The sequence below is a fragment of the Plutella xylostella genome, chromosome 22 (assembly GCF_932276165.1).
Source record: "Plutella xylostella chromosome 22, ilPluXylo3.1, whole genome shotgun sequence".
NCBI classification, from domain to species: Eukaryota; Metazoa; Arthropoda; class Insecta; order Lepidoptera; family Plutellidae; genus Plutella; species Plutella xylostella.
In genome coordinates, this window is record NC_064002.1 from 544090 (window position 1) to 565734 (window position 21645).

At 36.8% G+C, this 21645-nt stretch overlaps 1 protein-coding gene across 1 annotated transcript; it reads left to right on the plus strand.

Annotated features, from left to right (window-relative positions):
* Positions 1–3735: 3735 nt before the first annotated feature.
* Positions 3736–15151, plus strand: LOC105382123 (protein O-mannosyl-transferase 2). Its single transcript, XM_048628961.1, has 16 exons — positions 3736–3941; positions 4037–4117; positions 4346–4430; positions 4542–4646; positions 4756–4864; positions 4944–5032; positions 5247–5435; positions 5700–5806; positions 6263–6455; positions 6826–6977; positions 9987–10038; positions 10327–10567; positions 11015–11163; positions 12845–13001; positions 13746–13889; positions 14902–15151. Exons 1-16 carry the CDS (start codon positions 3895–3897, stop codon positions 15117–15119), a joined length of 2118 nt encoding a protein of 705 aa, XP_048484918.1. The 5' UTR covers positions 3736–3894; the 3' UTR covers positions 15120–15151.
* The last annotated feature ends 6494 nt before the right edge of the window (positions 15152–21645 follow it).

Sequence of the window (21645 nt, forward strand, 5' to 3'; positions counted from 1 at the left end):
CCAGTGATGTGTTACTTTAGGCGGCATGTTTCTGTGTTCAGCACAGGTATCACATTTCTTCACCATGTCTTCAATTTGCTTGTCCAACGCAGGCCACCAAAAATAACTTCTAGCCAATGCCTTTGTTATGACAATGCCGTCATGATTCCCGTGTAGTTCTTCAAGTACCGTAGACCACATTATTTCAGGTAAAACCACTCTACTACCCCATAGAATGCATCCTTGGTATGTAGATAGTTCCTCTCGTTTTTGCCAGTATACTTTAAATTCATTTTCTACTTTAGCAGGCCATCCATTTCTTATCCAATACATTATTTTACTAAGTATCTTGTCTTTCCTTGTCAACCGTGCGACTTCTAAAGCTGACAAATCTAGTGCTATTGGGGTTTCTTCTATCAATAGAACGCCTAAGTACTCTTCATCTTCCGTATGTTCTTCTGTATTTGACGGCCAACGGCTTAATGCATCAGCATTGCCAATTTTTTTGCCTTCCACATATTCGATTTCATAATCATATGAATTAAGAAGTAGTGCCCAACGGAGCATTCTAGGTGATATTATATTTGGTATTGGTTTCCTCGGATTAAATATACCCAATAACGGTTTATGATCAGTTTTGATCAAAACTTTCCTTCCACTTATAAATTGGTGAAACTTCTTCAGTCCAAATATGATCGCCGCAGCTTCTTTGTCAACTTGCGCGTAGTTGCGTTCATGTACATTTAACGTTCTTGAAGCAAACATTATGGGCCTTATTGAACCATCGTTCATTTCATGTTCTAATACAGCTCCTAACCCATATTGAGAAGCATCACACGAAAGTATTAGCTTTTTCTTCATATCATAGTGGACTAATGTGTCTTTACTCGACAACATTCTCTTCAACTTTTCAAAGGCTTCTTGGTGCTCTTTATTCCACTTCCATGCAGCATCTTTTTCCAATAATCTATTTAGTGGTTCTGCTACAGTAGCTTTGTGCGGTATAAATCTATCATAGAAGTTTAGCAATCCTAAGAAAGCTTGCAACTCTTTGATGTTTTTAGGTGCTTGTGTCTTATCAATCGCATGAATTTTCTCTTCACATGGGTGAATACCAAATTCATCGATGATGAAGCCTAAGAACTCGACACTCTTCACAGCAAACATACATTTACTTTTGTTAACCCGAAGTCCTGCCTTTTGTAGTCGTTGCAGCACCATTTCTAATCTTTGGTCGTGTTGCTCTACATTTTTTCCGCAAAGTACCACATCGTCTAATAATATTGATACCCCAGGAATGCCAGCCAGTAATGATGTCATGAGCCTTTGAAAAATTCCAGGACATGCTTTAATTCCTTGACTTAATCTTTTCATTTTGTAGAGTCCTTTAGGTGTATTTAATGTGAGTAACCTTGATGTTGGTTCGTCTACTACCACTTGCGTATAAGCTCGCTCCAAATCAATTTTTGAAAATAATACCCCTCCTTGTAATTCTGCAAAAGCTTCATTTAGGGTCGGAAGTGGGTATGTATCTGTATCAATAGCGGAATTTACAGTAGACCTATAGTCTCCGCACAGCCTCACTCCACCATTTGATTTCAGTACCGGCACAATGGGTGTGGCCCACTCTGCGTGAGGCGTCGGCTCTAACACATCATCCGCTACTAAAGTCTCAATCTCTTTGATGACACGTTCTTTTATAGCAAATGGTATTGGCCTACTCTTCAAAAATTTCGGCATACTTCCCTCTCTTGGTATAATACTAACAACAGGTCCAGTATATTTCCCTAATCCTTCTTGAAATACTTCTCTATATTTTTGTAATAAATTTAATACTTTATTACAGTCAACTCTCACACTGTTTATTCCATATAACTGAATTTTCAATGCAGCAAACCAGTTTCGGCCAATTAAACTTGGTCCGTTTCCTTGAGCAATATAAACTGTGAGGTTTTCATTAATATCTTTGTAGCAAACGTTCAATGATATTTTCCCTAATAATTGCAATTTACTGTCAGTCCATGTTTTTAGTGCTATGTCTACCATTTCTAATTTAGGCAATTTTCCATCAAAAATGAGTCTGGCCGTCGCTTCACTTATAATTGTAAAAGCACAACCTGAATCAACCTCCATCTCTATTTGTTTTTTATTCAACATAACTTGTATCATGAAGGCTGCAATTCTCTCCTGTTTTATTAAATTAACCTGTTCTTCATAAAGACCATTACAGTTAGAATTCATTGTATCATTATTCTTTGATGATTTGCTCATACAAACTGACTCTATATGCCCTACTTTTCCACAAAAGTTACATTTGCTCCAACGGAACCTACAATATCCACCATGTTTTTTCCCACAGCGAAAACATGATTTATCCATAGGTTTTTGAAATTTTTTACTTGTTATTTTATTTACTTCCATAGGTTCCTCCATTATATCCACAGTTGGACGTGATCCCGATGAAACAATAATATTTGAGTCAACATTTGCTGTTTCATGAGATACTGCCATTTCACAAGCTTGTTCGAATGTTAACTGACCCTGCTGTAATAACTTCCTTTGTATGTCCTTATCCAGAATACCACAAACCAACCTATCTCTTAGAGTACGATTCAACTCAGTAAAGTTACAATGAATACTCAATTTCCTCAGTTGTGCAATGTAATCCCTTATCATTTCCCCCTCTTCTTGATTCCTAGTATGAAATTTGTATGATTGTACAATCTCATTAGGTGTCGGATGAAAATGATTGTCTAATTTTGATTTGATTGTTGTAAAAGTAACCTCACTTATTTTTGATGGGGCTATCAGTGATATTATCAAATCATACAAATCAGGGCCGCCTGAAGCCAGTAAATTAGCCTTCTTAATTGAATCATCCACAATACCTGCAGCTTGTAGGGCAAAAGAGAACCTTTCAATATAGTTTTCCCAACAGCCATGTGCTACATCAAACTCACCAAACTTTACTGCACTCATTTTGCCGAATATCACACTGATTATATGCAACACTTATTTGTACACACAATTATCACACTATTTTACGTTTTTCTCTCGTCGCCACTATTATATACTCACAATTAGCACTCAGAATTGATGAGCAGCACAGGTTAGGCTCATGGAAGGTCCAGACTGAAGATCTTCAATCTACCCACATTCACTATTATTGTCTTACACTAATATACCCCATATGTCAATACACTACAGTACCTAAAATCACTATGAATTTGGGGGATAGTCTTCAACTTACTTCTTTTTGCTTGTTTTTTTTTTTTTCTTCAGACTATAAAATTGTATAATTTTCAGTTTTACAATGTCATTAAGTCACTGTTTCATCTTAGTTAAAATTAAGTGCCTAAATTAGAAAAATGTGAAAACCTGTTATTCGCTTGAAATGTCATATAACCCCCATGTAACATAAACTTGTATTTTGCTGGTTGGTTTTCCAAATATAAATAAATAAATAAATAAAATAAATGCAAACGATCGCTCGTTGGCATGTGCCGGAGATCCGTAGCGTGGCGGCAACATCAAAGAACTTTTTATTTTTTAGTTATTTACTTCCATTTTTACACAGTTTAAAAATAAAATACCGATTAATAAAGACTTTTTAACGGATTTGTCCTTACGGAAAGACGACGAATAACGGAGGATCCACTTCAGTCAGGTCAGTGTAGGTACGGCCACGGTGTGGCTTGGTTCCACTTCCACTGCGCGTAGAACGACAGGCCTCTCGCTAGAGTAAAATGTGTTCTGTGATTTATGCTGTCAACGTCAGTTTTTATTACCGTTGTTTTTTCATTTTGATTTGGTGGCATTTTTGAGAAATTATAAATAAACTTTAATATTTTTTTGTTAGATTTCTTAATTAGAATGTGCTGAAGATTTATATTGAATATTCATGAGAATTCCAATATGGGTGCAAAAAGCGAACATTCTACAAAACAATCATCAAATAAAATGTAAGTGTGTCAGTCAACCAAGTTGTAAGTTTACTAAACTTTATTTTAAAGCTTTTTTACCGAAAGTTACCTAACTACAATAAAATTATTTTCAGATGGTGGATAACTTTTGCAGTAATTTGTACTGCTACATTCACCACCAGATTTTACAAAGTCCTAGTACCAGACCATGTATGGTAAGTTAATTGTGAAAACTTTTCATTAAAAAATTGCAAGTATTTGTTTTTACAAATCATCTAGCTAGATAGTAAGTAAACTGGCCGATTACACAGATAAATTGAGCTGCATGATGCGTCACTAACTCCTAAAATGATGAATGGTCTTAAAAATATTTCAGAATTTTTACTAAAGATAGTTAAGTTTTCTGAGGTAGGTATTTATGTGAGGTATTTTATTTATTTCAGTTGGGATGAGACGCATTTTGGCAAGATGGCCAGTTGGTACATCAATAGAACTCTATTCTTTGATGTTCATCCACCTCTTGGAAAGGTAATGTTTACAAATTTTATTCTTGCTAATAATATTATGAATACCTACATAAGTTTGACACTTCTATGCCATGTTTTACATCTGTTTAATGTATTTCCATGTCCTCTGTAGATGCTCATTGCTCTGTCAGGGTCACTGACAGGATATGATGGGAAATTTCCCTTTGAGACACCGGGGGACAAGTATGATGGCGCCCGATATGAAGGCATGAGAATTGTGAGTATTCCCTTATTGAATTATAATTGAAACTGGGTCTGAGACTTGCATTTAAACTGAAAGATAATATCTAGTAAGTATATTAAAATTATTTTACTTGCAATTTCAGTTTTGTACTGCACTGGGTGCAATGACTGTGCCTCTGACATTCCTGACTTTGTGGGAAATGACTAAATCTCTAGAAGCTTCTTCACTTGGAACTATGTTATTGCTATTTGGTAAGTAATCCACATAATATGTCTAAGCAATATTATTTTTTATACATATATTGTAAATATGCCTGACATAATGTTTCAGATGTTGGCTACCTCACACTCAACCGATATATATTACTGGATCCGATATTACTCTTCTTCATGAGCTGTTCTATGTATGGAGCTTTTAAAGTGAGTAAAAAGGTTATAATGTACACATTTATTATATAATACCTGCAGATTTAGAGGCTAATATGGAAATAGTGGTCATTACAAAACAAGTATTGGCAGACCTACAAATTGGGCTACAATTTAGCATGAGTCTGGCTGCCATTTTCATATTTTTTCTTTATTTGCGTTTACTGTCCAAGATCTCCCATTCACCTCAACTCCTATTAAATTCCAGGTGAGATCGCTAACATCAGACGGGGAGCCCCCACTCTCCGTTCGCATGCTGTGCTGGCAGGTGTTCCTCGGCACCTCGCTGGCCTGCACCATGTCCGTCAAGTTTGTTGGACTGTTCATGGTGATGTTTGTGGGGTTACGGACCATAGCGGATCTGTGGGAGGTGCTTGGCGATTTGAGTCAGCCTGTTGTGAGTATTTTAATTGCTTGTATAAAAAATCATGTGATTTTTTTTATTTATGAATAGCGCAGTAAATGGCCGCAGTGGGTAGAATCAGTCAGTAACACCTCCTAGTCAGAAACAAAAGATCTTTATAATTTAGAATAAGAGTGTGTTATAAAAATTAATATTTTTTAATTAGGTAAGTAGGTACAATAAAGTTACTTTGATAATATGTTGTAAGGCTTTATGAATGAATAAATTATTATTATTATTATTATTATAATATTTCAGAAGCTGACAGTGAAGCACTTCGTGGGTAGAAGCGTGACACTGATCGCGTGGCCGCTCACTCTTTACGTGTTCTTCTTCTGGATACATCTTGCCGTTCTCAACAGAAGGTAACCAATAACGTACTTGTTAAGTGAGTTTATGTGCTGAAATTGTATACTTTTCATAGCTTTTACCAGTTTTTGCTATTCTCAGGTTAAGTACAAACAAGCCTAAACACTTTAGAAAGTGTTTTTTTTTGGGTGTACCTATTCACTAACATTGAAACCTTTCTCAGCACATTGATCCAGTGTGGGTAGGTAGATCTAAATGTGCAGGTTTCATTCACCAAAAGACCAATATTATACTTACTTACTCCGCCGAGCAACCCAGAGTGATTCTTATTGGCCTCAGATACAAGAGATGGCGACTTCTGATGGTCCAGTGCAGTGTCGATTACATTGCACATAAATTCGTAACAACTCATAATTACATGTCACGTTATTTCCCAGTAACTCCATCCTTAGCAGCCAGTGCTTACCTGACTCACCAGCACCTTAAACTTTCCCTCTCATTTCCCACTCTAGCGGCAACGGCGACGGCTTCTACTCCCCCGGCTTCCAGGCCTGCCTCCTCAACAACAGCCTGCACAACGCGACGGCGCCGCGTCAGCTCGCGCACGGAGCCACAATCACGCTGAAGAACAGCCGCGTGGCGGGCGGCTACCTGCACTCGCACCATCATCTGTACCCGGCGGCCGTGGGCGCCAGGCAACAGCAGGTAGATATAGGCGATCCGCACACTGCACGAGAGTTGAGGAGGCGGCAAAAAATCACACCAACCCATATACATTATAGATAGTTTGCTATATACGAACCTCTTCCGAGGCTGACGAAGTCTAGGCTGAGACACGGCATGGATGATGTGAAAGCGAAGCGAGTACTTGACATTGTAAACGAGGGAAGTGTGCCTCATTTACAAATGCGCTTGCGCCATAAAGTCGCCTCGACTAAAACAGTGAGCGAAGCTCTATATAGTGTCTTGGGAGACGATTCTTAGATACCCAGAGACTGTAATACGAGTGTGTCGGGGCTAGACAAATAGACAGGCAGGTGGCTTGTAAAATTTTATTACTTCATTTCATTTCCAGATAACAGCATACACACACAAGGACGAGAACAACCGGTTCATCATCAAGCCGTACAACAGGGAAGTTGCGGAAGGAGAAGTGACTCTAGTAAGGAGCGGGGAGCTGGTCAGACTCACGCATGTAGCCACGGGGCGGAATCTGCACTCACATAGGTAATGAATAATCTCAGATAAACAACACGGGTTCCTTCGCAGACGCTCGACTATTACTAATTTGGCAACTTTTCTGAACTATGTGATGGGTGCTATGGACGGTGGCGGGCAGGTTGACGTGATCTACACAGATTTTGAAAAGGCTTTCGATCGTGTGGATCATGTCATCCTGCTCGTAAAACTACATAACCTCGGAATTCACGGAGATCTTCTACGTTGGATCAAATCTTACCTCACCAATAGATCTCAGGCAGTTGTTATTGGAGGATATCGGTCTGATTATGTTTCTATCCCTACAGGCGTCCCACAGGGATCTCATTTGGGCCCGCTTTTCTATTGTGCATACCTGTATGATATAACTGACTGTTTTAAATTCTCCAAACATCTTCTTTACGCAGATGACAAAAAAATATTTTTTAGGGTAACCAATGAACAAAACTGTGCCGCAATTCAAGCTGATCTCAACAGATTATGTAAATTTTACGAAAATAACAATATTACTGTAAATGCGAACAAATGTGAATGTATAAGTTTTACACGCAAGAGATCCCCTATCTATTACAATTACCATTTGAACGGTATAAATGTCAACCGGGTAAGAGTTATTCGAGATTTAGGTGTTTTACTAGACGAAAAACTACTTTTTGATAAACATATAGACACAGTCACTAACAAAGCATACAAAAATTTAGGTTTTGTTTTACGTACCTGTCAACTTTTTAATGATCCGCACACAATAAAGATAGTTTATTATGCATATGTTCGCAGCATATTAGAATACGCCTGTCATATTTGGTCACCCCAATATGTTATATACAAAACACAACTGGAGCGTATACAAAAAATATTTATCAACCACCTAAACTATCGTGCTAGAAAACCCGTGGACGCGTACATAGATGGGTGCAGATTGCACGGACTGTTAACGCTAGAAGAACGCAGAACAGTGCTTGATATGTGCTTGCTGTATGACATCGTGCGAGGATTACTAGACTGTCCTGAGCTGGTAGGTAGCGTGGGATACCGAGTACCAGGCCGTCGCACCCGTCATACGCCTTTGTTTCACGTTCCATCTTGCTCCACTAATTATGCTGCTAATTCTGTACTCAACCGAATAACACAGACTTTCAACAAGAGATTCGGAAATATTGATATTTTTAACTGTTCTAAAATGTGTTTTAAAAAACAAATTATAGATATACTCACAAACAGATAATATCTATCTTACCCCTATCATTACCAATTCTAATTTAATTCATTAATTTAATGTATTAATTATACCTATATATTTATATGTATGTATTTGATAGTAAATTTTTACTTGTCGTAAGTACTTATGTATGTATTGTAATTATGTATTATCTATTTAATATTTTTATAACAGTAATTTATATATACAACTTATATTTATTAGTATAATTAGTCTTAATTCCTATTTCTTACCCTATCCTTCTTCCCAAACACTACTCTGAGAAGCTAATCAATTTTACTTGATGAATGATGGTTTTATTGCCTTACAAACAAGATTTTAATTTTAACTTTAATTACGTAAGTACTATACTCACATCATTATGCAGTTAGTTGGACCTATTTAGTTACATTTAAGTTATCTAATTGATAAGATTATAGTTATGTTACTTATATATACCTAAGTTTTTTAAGCCTTTTTTGTGATCTGTCCCGATCTCGATATAGAATTTACTATAGTAATCTTACTGTGAATCCTATTATTAGCCTTACTGTTTTGTTTGTACTTAGCATTAATTTTTACAATGTAACGCTGTTGGATTTTCAATAAAAACTAAATAAAATAAATAAAATGAAAGAAAAATCAATTTTCCCGTGGGTTTAAACAAGGATATCAGGATTTAGGAAAGTAAACAACAAAGGTACGAGTAGTAGGTATATCAAGCACCTCCTGAGATTTTAACGATATCGAAACTTTTGTGGTGTGATATGAATAGCTTGTAGGTGTATATTATTCTATTCTATTCTATTCTATTCTATTCTATTCTATTCTATTCTATTCTGGTAGGGGGTGAAGTTCCCAATGATATCGTTAAGACCCTCGTCCATTGTATTGTTACATCATTCAAAATTCTTAATGTTTCCAGTGTTCTGTGACATTCTAAAATTAATTTAGATTTTGTCGCAGTTCTTCCTGTGTATATTATTATAGATGTACACTTTTGTATTTATGTTTCTAATGGAAAATATATCCTTTTTTAATGGACAACATTTCATTTTCTTTACCCTATATTTTTATTAGCTATTCGGAAAGGTTATAAAAAATTAGAAGACTCGTATTTTTTTATTTTGTATATACATTAATTTTTGCATGTTATTTTTAACTTTAAAGTTAATTATTTTAAAACCGGAAGGGACGTCACATATTAGGCTCAATTTTTATTTTTGTCTATTGCCTTGGTCTCGAAAAAAAACATAAATGACACTGACAAGTGACATTTAAACTTTGTTTACATGCCAACCAACAAATGGGTCATTTTCAAATGACATTGATATTTCTGATGATACAAAGTACTTACTTATCATGTAAAAAAATAATCATAAGCATTTTTTCAGCTGTGTAGGCGGTGGCATGCTCAGGGACATATTGTATAGAGGTCATCTCTTAATACGTTCTAACCATTTTATATGATAAATAAAAAAATAGTCAGAAAGTGTCAGAACAGAATTTATGAAAATGACCCAAATAAACAACAACGTCACGATAAAACGTCAACGTCAATAAAAAAATTAAAGTGACAGTTACTTTGTTTTTAAATCTATAGGCTTTGATCATCAAAACGCATCGCACCTGATGCATGACGTGATCAGCACTTTTTTACTATTTCATGATTTTCTCGAAAATGATACATCCAAAAAATACAAAAACATTTTTTTTGTGGCCTTTAGAGCTATATCTCGAAATGGTTTTCGATTTATAGCAGCTTTAGTTTTTTGAAATGTTGTCCATTAAACCATTGATTATTTTTTTTTTTATTACAGAGAGCCCGCGCCACTCACATCTAAACTAATGCAGGTCACTGGATATGGTGAGGTAAGAATAATTAAGCATTTTGTGAAACATCCAAATAATTTCAGGTTTCACCTATTTGTATTTTATTTATTGTATTTATCAAAAAATCGTCATTGTCTGGCATAATTTTCCCTCAAGGAGCGCCACAACAGTCTTCCTTCCTCATTCAGCCACTACCGGCCACCTGTCTATGGTCCAGTCCAGTAGGCCCGAGGGCGTCCCACGCTACGCTGGCGTGTTCATGATCTCCTGGTTAAGTCTAACTTACTACCAACATATTTGTTTAAATCACCACTTCAACCTTTCCAGGACGGCATAGGCGACGCAAACGACGTATGGCGTATCATAGTGAACGGTGGTTCAGACGGAGACACCATACAAACAGTCTCCACACGTCTACTCCTAGTCCACTACCTACAGTCTTGTGCCCTGACTTCTACTGGCAAGACTTTACCTAAGTGGGGTTATGAACAACATGAAGTGGCTTGTAATCCGAATCTCAGGGATAAGAATGCCTTGTGGACCGTTGAGGAGAATATCTTTGATGCGCGTGAGTGGACCATCAGATTCATATGATAAATTATGTAGCTGATAGTGTAGTGTCTTTACTAATTCATTGGTTGTGGTATAGTAACGTTAATCCCACTGTAATGAATATTGGTTACTTAAAAATGTATTCAAAATCCCTTCTGTTGTAATGAAATATGGAGCAGACCTAAATACGAGTGAGTAAGTATACTACATAGTACATCAAATATCCCAAAAATAATATCTTCCCCTGTGATTGGGACTCGATTCATCGAATCGAACACACACATATCAATATTGGTACAACTGCTTCCCTGTTTGTAGTCACCATTAGTGCGTTGCATCGCATCGTCAATGGGGCATATCATAAATAACAATTATAGGGAACACAGCGCAACGCACTAATAGGGCCTAGCCTTCATTTCAACTACCAATCCAATATCTCATCCCCCTTCCTTTCCACTTCCAGTGCCAAAAGTCTCCACCTCGGAATTCCAAGCCGGTTTCTTCGAGCGTTTCATCGAAGCGCACGCGGTGATGTTCCAGGGCAACGCCGGCCTCAAGCCCAAGGAGGGCGAGGCCGCCAGCCAGCCGTGGCAGTGGCCTATTAATTATAAGGTGAGATAATAATTCTATTCGCGGAAATCTAAATCATGGCGATGCGACCCCAAGCTATGCGGAGTCTGTAATATGGGTGTCAGAGAAATCTTACACACGGCTCGGCTATCTGACACCAAGCTAAGCCGGGTCAGTAACAGGGGGGAGTCAGTGCCTTAATGGCTGAACTTTTAGTAGAAGGTAGTGCCATCTCTTTTTATTACTCTTACTACCAAAAAAGATGTAAGATGGCGTTATCAACAAGACCATAGAACAATAACAAGACACATAGATAAGTAGTATTTGAATGTTATCATTGTCATGATCTATGGCTTTTATGAAGAAATTGCGTGTCAGTGTCAGTTCAGTTGTCTTACAATGTCTCGCAAACTCCTCGCAAATAACATTTTTGTAATAAAAGCCTATACTCTCGGTATATCGTTATTTATAAATTTTATATACCTACAAATAAAAATAAACATGGTGTGTCAAGAAAAAGCATCTTTATCCGCAAAAAGTGTTTTTATGAAATTCTTGTGACCTGACAGATTCCATATGGATCCAGGTTCCATGTGGTTCCACGGGAACCGAGCTGAAATGGCGGCACTGGCAAAGAGCGATCGACATCTTCATATCCGCTGAAGATTAAAATACTATGTGTACCAAACTGATAAATGTCGTCAAAGATTTGCCTCGCGAGGATAAATGATGCACTATTGGACGAAATGACTTTATCACCACAAGTGACAAGATTTGCTTCTCTTGGGAAACATAAACTAGCAAAACATGAATTGGTTTTCATGGTGAAAGGAATACACACACCCACTCGCATATTATTTTACAAGTGACATGAACAAAACTGAACTGAAACATTGTTATATGCGAGGTAATAAAGAATTATATAATAATTTGTTTTTTATTTATTGTTGCATGTAGGTAGGTACATAAATAGATTGAACTTAAATTTAGCTGATAAATGTAATAACTGTTGTGTGGTGTAACTACGTCAACGCAAATATGTCTTATATTTTATCTTTATAGATTGAAGTTAATAGCCGGATCCCCACCAGACGATCCAACGCGATCCGATCGCGCGATCCAAGGAATCTTACATACTAAACTTCTTGGATCGGGCGATCGGATCGCATTGGATCGTTTGGTGGAGATCCGGCTATTAACTTGTGATAACAATATCTATATATACAGGGTGACCCAACAGGGCACCCTGTATGTATGTACAATGAGGTTGAGCAATATAAAGAGATGGCGTTGTAGGCTCAGTATGACGTATAGAGTATGACAAAAAACTCCTCCAGATGGCACTCTTTACACAATTGTTTATTTTTTCTCTATGGTCAGTAATATGGGCATCGGACAGCTGACATTATGTACTCAGATTGCATCCTACTAATAGTAAGAAGTTAGTTTACCGACCGCTAGATGTCAGTAGTAGTATTATAAACGTGAAAGTTTGTAAATATGCATGGGTGGATAGAAAGATGCATTGATCTCATTCACGGCAAAGTCAACCATTTCTTATGAAATTTGGCATTCATTTTGGTAAGCTGTATTGATACTAAGGCAATTTTTTATCTCGAAATTCCCATGAAAACCAAAATTTATCAGGCTTATTATTACATAACTTTTGCAAAACCTGTATGTCGCTAACCATGTCGTATAACTAACACATCCTCCTTTCCAGGGTCAATACTTCTCCGGTAGCTCCCACCGAGTATACTTACTCGGCAACCCGGTGATCTGGTGGGTCAACCTGGCCTTCTTGATGGGATATGTCGTCATCTTCATAGTCAACGCCGTGAGAGACAAGCGCGATGAAGCCTTGGGTGTTGTGCGTGAAGGTAGGATTTTGATTGGCGCTTTATGTTTAACTTTACTTGAGTTCATTTCAGATTTAGCCCGAGGCTGAGGTTTACTTCTACGTACTATAGCCGTGCGGAGACACCTTCTATGAGAGTATATAGAAATGCGACGATGGTATCGTCGAGCTTTCCTCGCCTGTCGAGACGGGGCCTAAGACTTGTGTAACATACTAACTAAGAATTACAATAAACATCCCTTCCCCTCTCTCATAGATGCATAGTATCAAGCTGAGCTAGACCTATAACGCGTTTCAGCAATCATGCAATTTCTATTCTATTCTATTCTATTCTCTGTGGGGGTGTAAGTACCTGCACCTGGCTCTCTCGAGTGGAACCTTTGTGCATATCCCCAAGGTCTAAACTGCCTTCCTAAGCTTGGACCATTTCCCACCACGCTGGTCCACTGCGGGTTGGTGGGTTCACATATCTAGATGTGCTAGATCTAGATATGCAGGTTTCCTCACGATGTTTTCCTTCACCGTAAGAGCGATGGTATACATTGTACTTAAGTTAAAAGAACTCATTGGTACATGTCAGCGTCGGGATTCGAACCCGCATCTCTTGATTGAGAAGCGGGCGCTCACCCGACTGAGCTACCACCGCACCATCATGCAATTTGTTTAATTACTTTTTAATCTTTTCATTTATTTTCTTTACTTATATGTATTAAATTTGTGTTGTTCTGTGGGTGTGTAATAGACGAATTTTCTTTCTCCCCCGCAGAATCCCCCTCCCGCCTACTCCTAAACGGCAGCGGTTGGTGCTTCTTAGGCTGGGCACTACACTACGTCCCCTTCTGGACGATGGGCCGCATCCTCTACTTCCACCACTACTTCCCGGCGCTCGTGTTCAGCTGCATGCTCACAGGTGGGTTTATTACGTCATACCATCATACTAGCTGTTCCCGCGCGCTTCGCTTCGCCTTAAAAAGTTTTCCCGTGGGAATTCCGGGATAAAAAGTACCCTATGTTCTTTCCCAGGGTCTAAATATCGTATGTATATTGTATACCAAATTTCATTCAAATCCGTTCAGTAGTTTTGGCGTGAAAGAGTAACAGACAGACAGACAGACACAGTTACTTTCACATTTATAATATTAGTTAGGATTATATCCCATTCCACGGGTAAAGACATTTGATACAAACAAAAACTACCCTTATTCGAATGTAATGATTGTTCTGTCAGAAGTCTTTCTCTATGGAATGGGATATAGGTGGGGTAAAAAACCACCGAATGGATACCCGATAACGGCCGCCGGTGCAGGTGCAGACCCAGAAGAAGATGGCGGAATTACCTAGACGTGTTTAGTAGGAACTGGAATGAGGAGGCCATGGACAGGGGTAGGTGGAAGACCCAGGGATTGGCTTTGGCAAGCAGTGGCAGACAATAGGTTCTTAAAAATAATGAGTAAAATCTTTGTAGACTGGAAACAAAACTGACCCCTCTTAGTAGATGTGTCCGAAAGGGTATCGGTCATGAAGAGTTTCATCATCAGCCTGTAGCAGTCCACTGCTGTACGTAGGCCTCTCCCAAAGCACGCCACTGGATTCTCTCTATCTTTATTTCTAGCTTTCCGCATCCAATCAAACAGCAGTTCTTTTCGCAGTCAACTTGCGAAAGGAAGAGTTCCATAGAGAGCATAAATTTATATGAATAAAATAAAAAATAAACAAATATAAAGAAAGTAATAATTACATAGGTAGGTACTACTTATCTTCGCCGTATGTTACAGAATTTGGTCCTGTTCTAGATATCTTTAATGTTTTTTTAGATTTCAGATAAAATTTTGTAAGTTACAGTGTCTATTGTCTAGCTAGCGACTTCCCACTACATTACACACCAAACTCCCACCTAAAAACACCATTATCTTCCATTCCAGGTACCCTAATTGAATACTTCCTATCGTCCATCAAGAGCTACCTTCAGCCCACAGTCGGGACGGCATTCTACCAGGCGACCATAGGGCTGGTGGTGTGTGTCACTGTTCACAGCTTCTATATGTTCGCCCCTCTAACTTATGGCATGAATGGACCAATGGCTAATGAGCCGAACTCTACTATGTATGGCCTGAAGTGGTTGGAATCGTGGGACTTTTAGATGTAAGTTTGCAGGGTGTAGGCGGGATATTATGTTGATTTTGTACTTAATTTAAGTAGATTAATGAATACCAGTCAGGTCACAAATATAAAAGAAGACATGGGTACTATACATTAATAATATGATAAGAAGAAGACACAAGTACTTTTAGAAAGATCTGACTTTATACGTAAACACATTCATTTGATAGGAAAGTATATAAAGCAAAGAGACACGTTTAGAGGCTATAACAGGCACGTGCTGGTTACATACTCTTTATATAAAGTAAATGAGGTTAAATTGAATGATTGATAAGAATACAAATTACTATAATATCAAAGTTTAAACTTCCCTTTGTGGCCAGACAAAATAAAGTGATTATTTTAGACATGAGATCAAAGTGCACGAAACATTAAGTTTCATATCCTAACTGTTTAACTTTAATACATTTTAAAACAATTTATGCAAAAATAGAAGGAAAAATAGTCCATACATAAAATTGTATTAACCAGTATTTTTCTTATCGTAGCTGTTAAAGGAAAAATGCACTGCCTATAATTAATTTTCCGTTTCGATTTGGTATGTAATAAATAACTAATACTTATTCCTATTTATTGAACGATTTAATTATAGTCGTGGCGAAGGGAACGTATTTATTTTCTAATTTACAATAACACGAAATGTTTATTGTATAGGTGTTCAGTGGAATACGCATAATCTAATTTAAAAAGCCTATGACTACTACGTTGTTTAGAAACAGACTGTTTGAAAAAAAATATTAAGAGAAGGTAGCGATTCACATATAGTGCCACAAACTTATCTGTTCCGGTGAGAGCGAACTAAATTGGTCCATACCTCATTACTTACTAATGAATTTCATATTGACATGACATAGATTATATGGACCAATTTAGTTCGCTCTCACCGGAACAGATAAGTTTGTGGCACTATACAATCGGAATACTATTTTGTTTCATATGAAGCTATTTAATTTTTTCTGTGTAAAATATTTAACTTACATAATATGTAGTATTATTAGATTTAGCTATAAGTATTCTGAGAATGGATCATATACTTACTTAATATATTTTTATAATTAAATTTTTAATTTTTATTTATAACGATCAGTAAGGTATGTATTATAAAATAACATCACTTGTGTACCTATATTATTTAATTTAATCTAGTCTACATCTTAATGTGTGTCTTATCTATTAATAATAATCCATTTTTTTTATCAAGTTCTTAAGAATTTTCATCCTTTCTTAGTCCTTGAAACAACAAGTGTGATAAATTGTTATTATTCCGTCCATTTTATACACCTACTCTTATAATTAATTTTATTATAAGACGAATATATTTTTCTATAAAACTATTTGTTCATTATTTATCATAAGTGCCTATGTAAGTATACGTAATAGTTGAGCATGCCGAAATAGAGCGTCCGACCACGATAAAAAAATTAATGTCCTATTCATGTGTGTTATATGAGATATGTAGCTATGTTATTACATTTTACTATCGACTTGTGTCTTAGCTTAGGGGTGGTCAAAGGGAACTGTTGTGCGTAACTTTAGCTAAATTATAAATGAGGACAAGGTTTAAAACAATTAAATTTTAATTAAGTATATAATCCAATCCCTAGTACCTAATTCAAATTTATAATACAAGTATATATACCTACCTAATTGCACTTAATATTCAAAAACGTGTGACCCCTTAAAATAAATATAAGCAATTCACATTCAATTTCATTTTGGCACACAGAATTAAATAGGTTTGAACGGGTCAGTTTTAACAATGAACAGGAAAACAATAATAAAAACTTACTTAATTTTCTTGAACTTGACACCAACACCTCCTTACTAAATGTGACATGTTCTTGTGTCCTACCTATAACCTACAGTGAAGTACCTATCCTAACCATTTCATTGGAAATTACTAAGATGTTCAAATTTATTGTTCATTTCTAGCGGTGATAGATATTAGAGGGAGTTCATCAACCTTTGACAACCAATCGCAAAAGTATATATGTAATGTGGAAAACATGTCATATAGGTACTTACACACATATCCATTGGAGGCTGGATGAGGAAGGCCGAGGTCACAGTGTGTGTTCTCTCTAGGCTAAACCCTTTTACGTGGATTACTAAAAAAATGCATAGTATTTCTGAAACTATAGGATATCTTTCGTAATATCTATGTATTCCAATAATAGCTATAGATCTTGACTAAAATATACTTTTATGTATGATGCTAGTGAAGACATTTTATATTATTTGCTTATTTTCCTATTGACATAATGGACGAGCTTGAATAGATCACGCTATGTACTTATATACTTTTCACAACAATAAAGTCATTATGTACTTACTTCACTTGTGGTCATATTTGTGGTAACATGGTAGGCTAGGTACCTATCTGTTTAAATTAGATTGTTACTACCTACTGTACCTACCTATTATATTTTGCCTGCGTAAGAGGTAGTTTAAATATGATTAAGTTCCTAGAAATCACTATGGGAAGACGTCAATGGAATGCACAGTGTAGGGTCATGTAGTGGTTAATATTCTTGATTCTATGTAGAATTTGAGGCAAGTTAATGTTCTTGTCTGGAGAACAACATCAGGCAAGCGTAGCGTGGAAAGCCCTTCGGTGCGCTAGACTAATAACGTTAAAATATAAGAAGCCGGTACATAGTTACCTGGATGAGGAAGGACAGGACAGAGTATTGTGGTGCTCCTAAGGAGAGGCCTATGTCCAGCACGGGCTGATGATGATAATGAACGCAGATTTTTAAAGGTGCAGAAACCTACATTTGCCTCCCATATTTTGGGTGAACCACGCGGCGATCGTATGGTGGGTATCTATTAGGAATTGGAAGAGTGTCAAAGCATAGTCGACCTTGAGCCATATGCAGATGTATGCAGTAGTGGCCGTGACAGCGAAACATTATTAGATTAGAGAGCACTCAACTTGCATCGTATGATGCCGCGTGGTGCATATCACATGTTCGCATAGTAATCGCTGCGGTACTATCGACTCTTGTTCAATGATGCTGAAAAATAGCTTCCGGAAGTTACAGTTATTTTAACTAAAAAGTTTTGTTAGATAGGTATAGATATCTAGTAACTAGTTAGTTCAACTACTAAGTTGTGTGTTAGGGCGCCTTCAAATTAGCCGCTAATTGTCGCGCGGAAGCAGCGCGGCTGCAGCGCTGCAGCTGCGCTGCTGTCTGAATTCCATATAAATTATTAACGCGCGACTGCAGCGCTGCTGCGGCGCTGCGACCGCGCAGCTTTTAAATTACAAAATTTATATGGATTTTAACAGCAACGCTGCTTCCGCGGCTAATTTGAAGGCACCCTAAGTGTTACCTAATACCTATATCTGCGGGATGTAGGTATATCATGTTCATAATGCCATATAATGTATTCTCATTACTTACTTATACTTAATTTGATATCTAACTTATAAAATCAGAGATTCCTCAATAAAACTAAACAATGTCGGCTATTTTTGCTACGCTTTAAAGGTACTTAAACATTAATAAAAAAAAGTAGTAAACATTAATCTGTAAGTAAATACTTATATTGTATTAGGACAAGATACTTCGGTAGTGGCACTGGCAAGAGTAGCAATGGCAAGTTACTACATAGGTAGGTCTGTTAGTGCAAATATTAGACCTACATAGAATAATATATCATGTACCTACAGTATTGTGCAAATTAATGTGAACACGAGTGAAAATTTGAAAAAAATACATTTATTGGCTCAAAAATAAAAAAAACTGATTTATATTAATACAATTTAAGTTATTTTAATAGAAAATGTGTCCTCCTTGGCTTTTATAACTTCTTCAACACGTTTTGGCATAGAATCGACATGATTTTAACAGTTTTCTGATATTTACTGGTCTAAAAAACTTGTATGGATTACAGCCTCAATAATTTTAGTTTTTCTTGTGCAATCCGTTTTACGAAGTCTAACTTTGACGATGGCCCACTTATTTTCAATGGGATTAAGTGCCGGTGAGTTCTCTGGCCATCCAAAGGCATGATATCTTGTTGTCCTTGAAATATTTGAGCATAATCTTGGACACGCGGAATGGAGGCAAATTTTGTTGAAAAACTTATTGACCGTTAGCATCAACTTTTCTTAGTTTGGGGATGTTTTTTCTTACATAGGTACCTAATGACTTGTGCCCGTCGAAGGGATGATGGACTCGCTAAAATACAGTGACTTGCAAGAACGGAGATTAGAAGTTGAACTAAGAAAATTTGATGATAACGGTCAATAAGTTTTTCAACAAAATTCGCCTCCATTCCGCGTGTCCAAGATTATGCTTAAATATTTCAAGGACAACAAGATATCATGCCTTTGGATGGCCAGAGAACTCATCGGCACTTAATCCCATTGAAAATAAGTGGGCCATCGTCAAAGTTAGACTTCGTAAAACGGATTGCACAAGAAAAACTAAAATGATTGAGGCTGTAATCCATACAAGTTTTTTAGACCAGTAAATATCAGAAAACTGTTAAAATCATATCGATTCTATGCCAAAACGTGTTGGAGAAGTTATAAAAGCCAGGGAGGACACATTTTCTATTAAAATAACTTAAATTGTATTAATATAAATCAGTTTTTTTATTTTACAGCCAATAAATGTATTTTTTTCAAATTTTCACTCGTGTTCACATTAATTTGCACAATACTGTACCTATTGAATTATAGCCGATAAGCCAATTCACATAAAGGGATTTACGGGCGTGACTGTTTATGTTACGGAGAAATTGTATGTACTTACATCAATATACACACCTATATGGACTACATACAAACATACCAAGTACATAGGTAGGTAAGTCCTACATAGTAATATGCCTGCAATTTGCGAATTCAAGCGATTTCATACCTACGTCTTTCACGTATCAATTTACAACCGTAGAAAGAACATGAGCATTGAATAAAGTGATGTAATTTGTACCTAATCAAATCTGCATCATACTTACCAATCCTACATTGTTTGCAGGTAGGTAGCGTAGAATCGAATCGGTCACATTAAAATATTCAATCTACTTATTCGATTTAGATTTGTTACTGTAACTAATTAATACTGTGCCTAGGTAATAAATGTTTGAAATCTCACGTGTAAATAATGCTCGAATAACACTGTACACACTGTTCTCTTTTAAATTTTTTACTTGTTTCCAGAATATATTTTTGTACTATACGTATATTTTTGTTACATTTAAATATGATTTAAATAGTGTTATTCTTCTGATTGTACATAAAAGTATACCTAAGTATTGCACAAATTGCATCGGTGTTGTTGCGACTGCGCGCGTGACATGCATCCTGCTTGTGATGATCAGGAAGTGCTGGGGGATCCAGGAGGCATTAGGACCTAGTACTGACCTAGGTACTTTTATGTAGGTACCTGGGCTATTCCGTCATAGGTAACTGTTTCACTGAAAAATCATGAAATTAATAATTGAAAAGGATATACTTTGTGTGTACAAGTTCCTAAGTAAGTTTTAATGTACGGCTTATTAAGTACCTAAGTGTGAGCTAATGTTCTTTTAGTCTAAATTCGTCAATTTGTCTACAGTCTAGTTACGTATTCCCCAAATATTTTTATATGAAAATACAAAAGCCAGCAATGAAAATCTCCAAGATAAATCTTTCATAATATATTCTGACGACCTACATCTTAACTTATCGTAAGAAGATAGTAAACAACTATAGTATCTTACAACGTGTGAAGGTGCTTGATTCATTCATTAATCTGTTTCGTATCGCTTACTACCCGCACCTTCGTGTATAAACTATCGATATTACCTACAGTCTACAGTACCTTTATAGGTGTAAACTCTCTCATCTTATAAAAATCCATATTGATATATAATACACATTTACAATAGGTAATTACTACTTGCACCTAATCATTTAGTGTCAGAAGTCAGAACAATACCATATTTTAAAAAGTAGGTAATGGTCGACCGAATGGCGTAGTGGTTAGTGACCCTGACTACTGAGCCGATGGTCCCGGGTTCGATTCCCGGCTGGGGCAGATATTTGATTAAACACAGATATTTGTTCTCAGGTCTTGGATGTGCCCGTAAAATGGCAATAGGCCCGCCCCCTATTACACTGGGACTAACATACACTCTGGCGAAAAGTGGGTGCAACAATGCACCTCTGCCTACCCCGCAAGGGAGTACATTAGTACAAGGCGTGAGTGCGTGTGTGTACAAAGTTTACACAATAATACGATGATAGCACTCGACATTGACACGGGTTTTCTAAGAAAATTATCACATTATCCCTATTACTTACAACTTACAAGCAGCTCAAAAATAGAAGTTACTTACCTATTTAGCTATAAGATTTCTGTCAGACTGTTTTCACTATCTATCATAGGGTGCAAAAGCCACTGCTTAGTTGCTAATAATTCCCACGACCTCTCTTATCGATCCAATTTCATTGTTAATGTTATTATGTAAAGAGCAGGGGTGAACAGTTTAATCAAATTCAACCAATCAAA

Excerpts from the sequence above, each read along its gene's own strand:
- LOC105382123 (XM_048628961.1), top strand. The coding sequence starts at position 3,895 with ATGGGTGCAAAAAGCGAACATTCTACAAAACAATCATCAAATAAAAT. Across the intron at positions 4,118-4,345 it reads CTAGTACCAGACCATGTATG|TTGGGATGAGACGCATTTTG; the intron begins GTAAGTTAATTG and ends TATTTATTTCAG. Across the intron at positions 11,164-12,844 it reads AGTGGCCTATTAATTATAAG|GGTCAATACTTCTCCGGTAG; the intron begins GTGAGATAATAA and ends CCTCCTTTCCAG.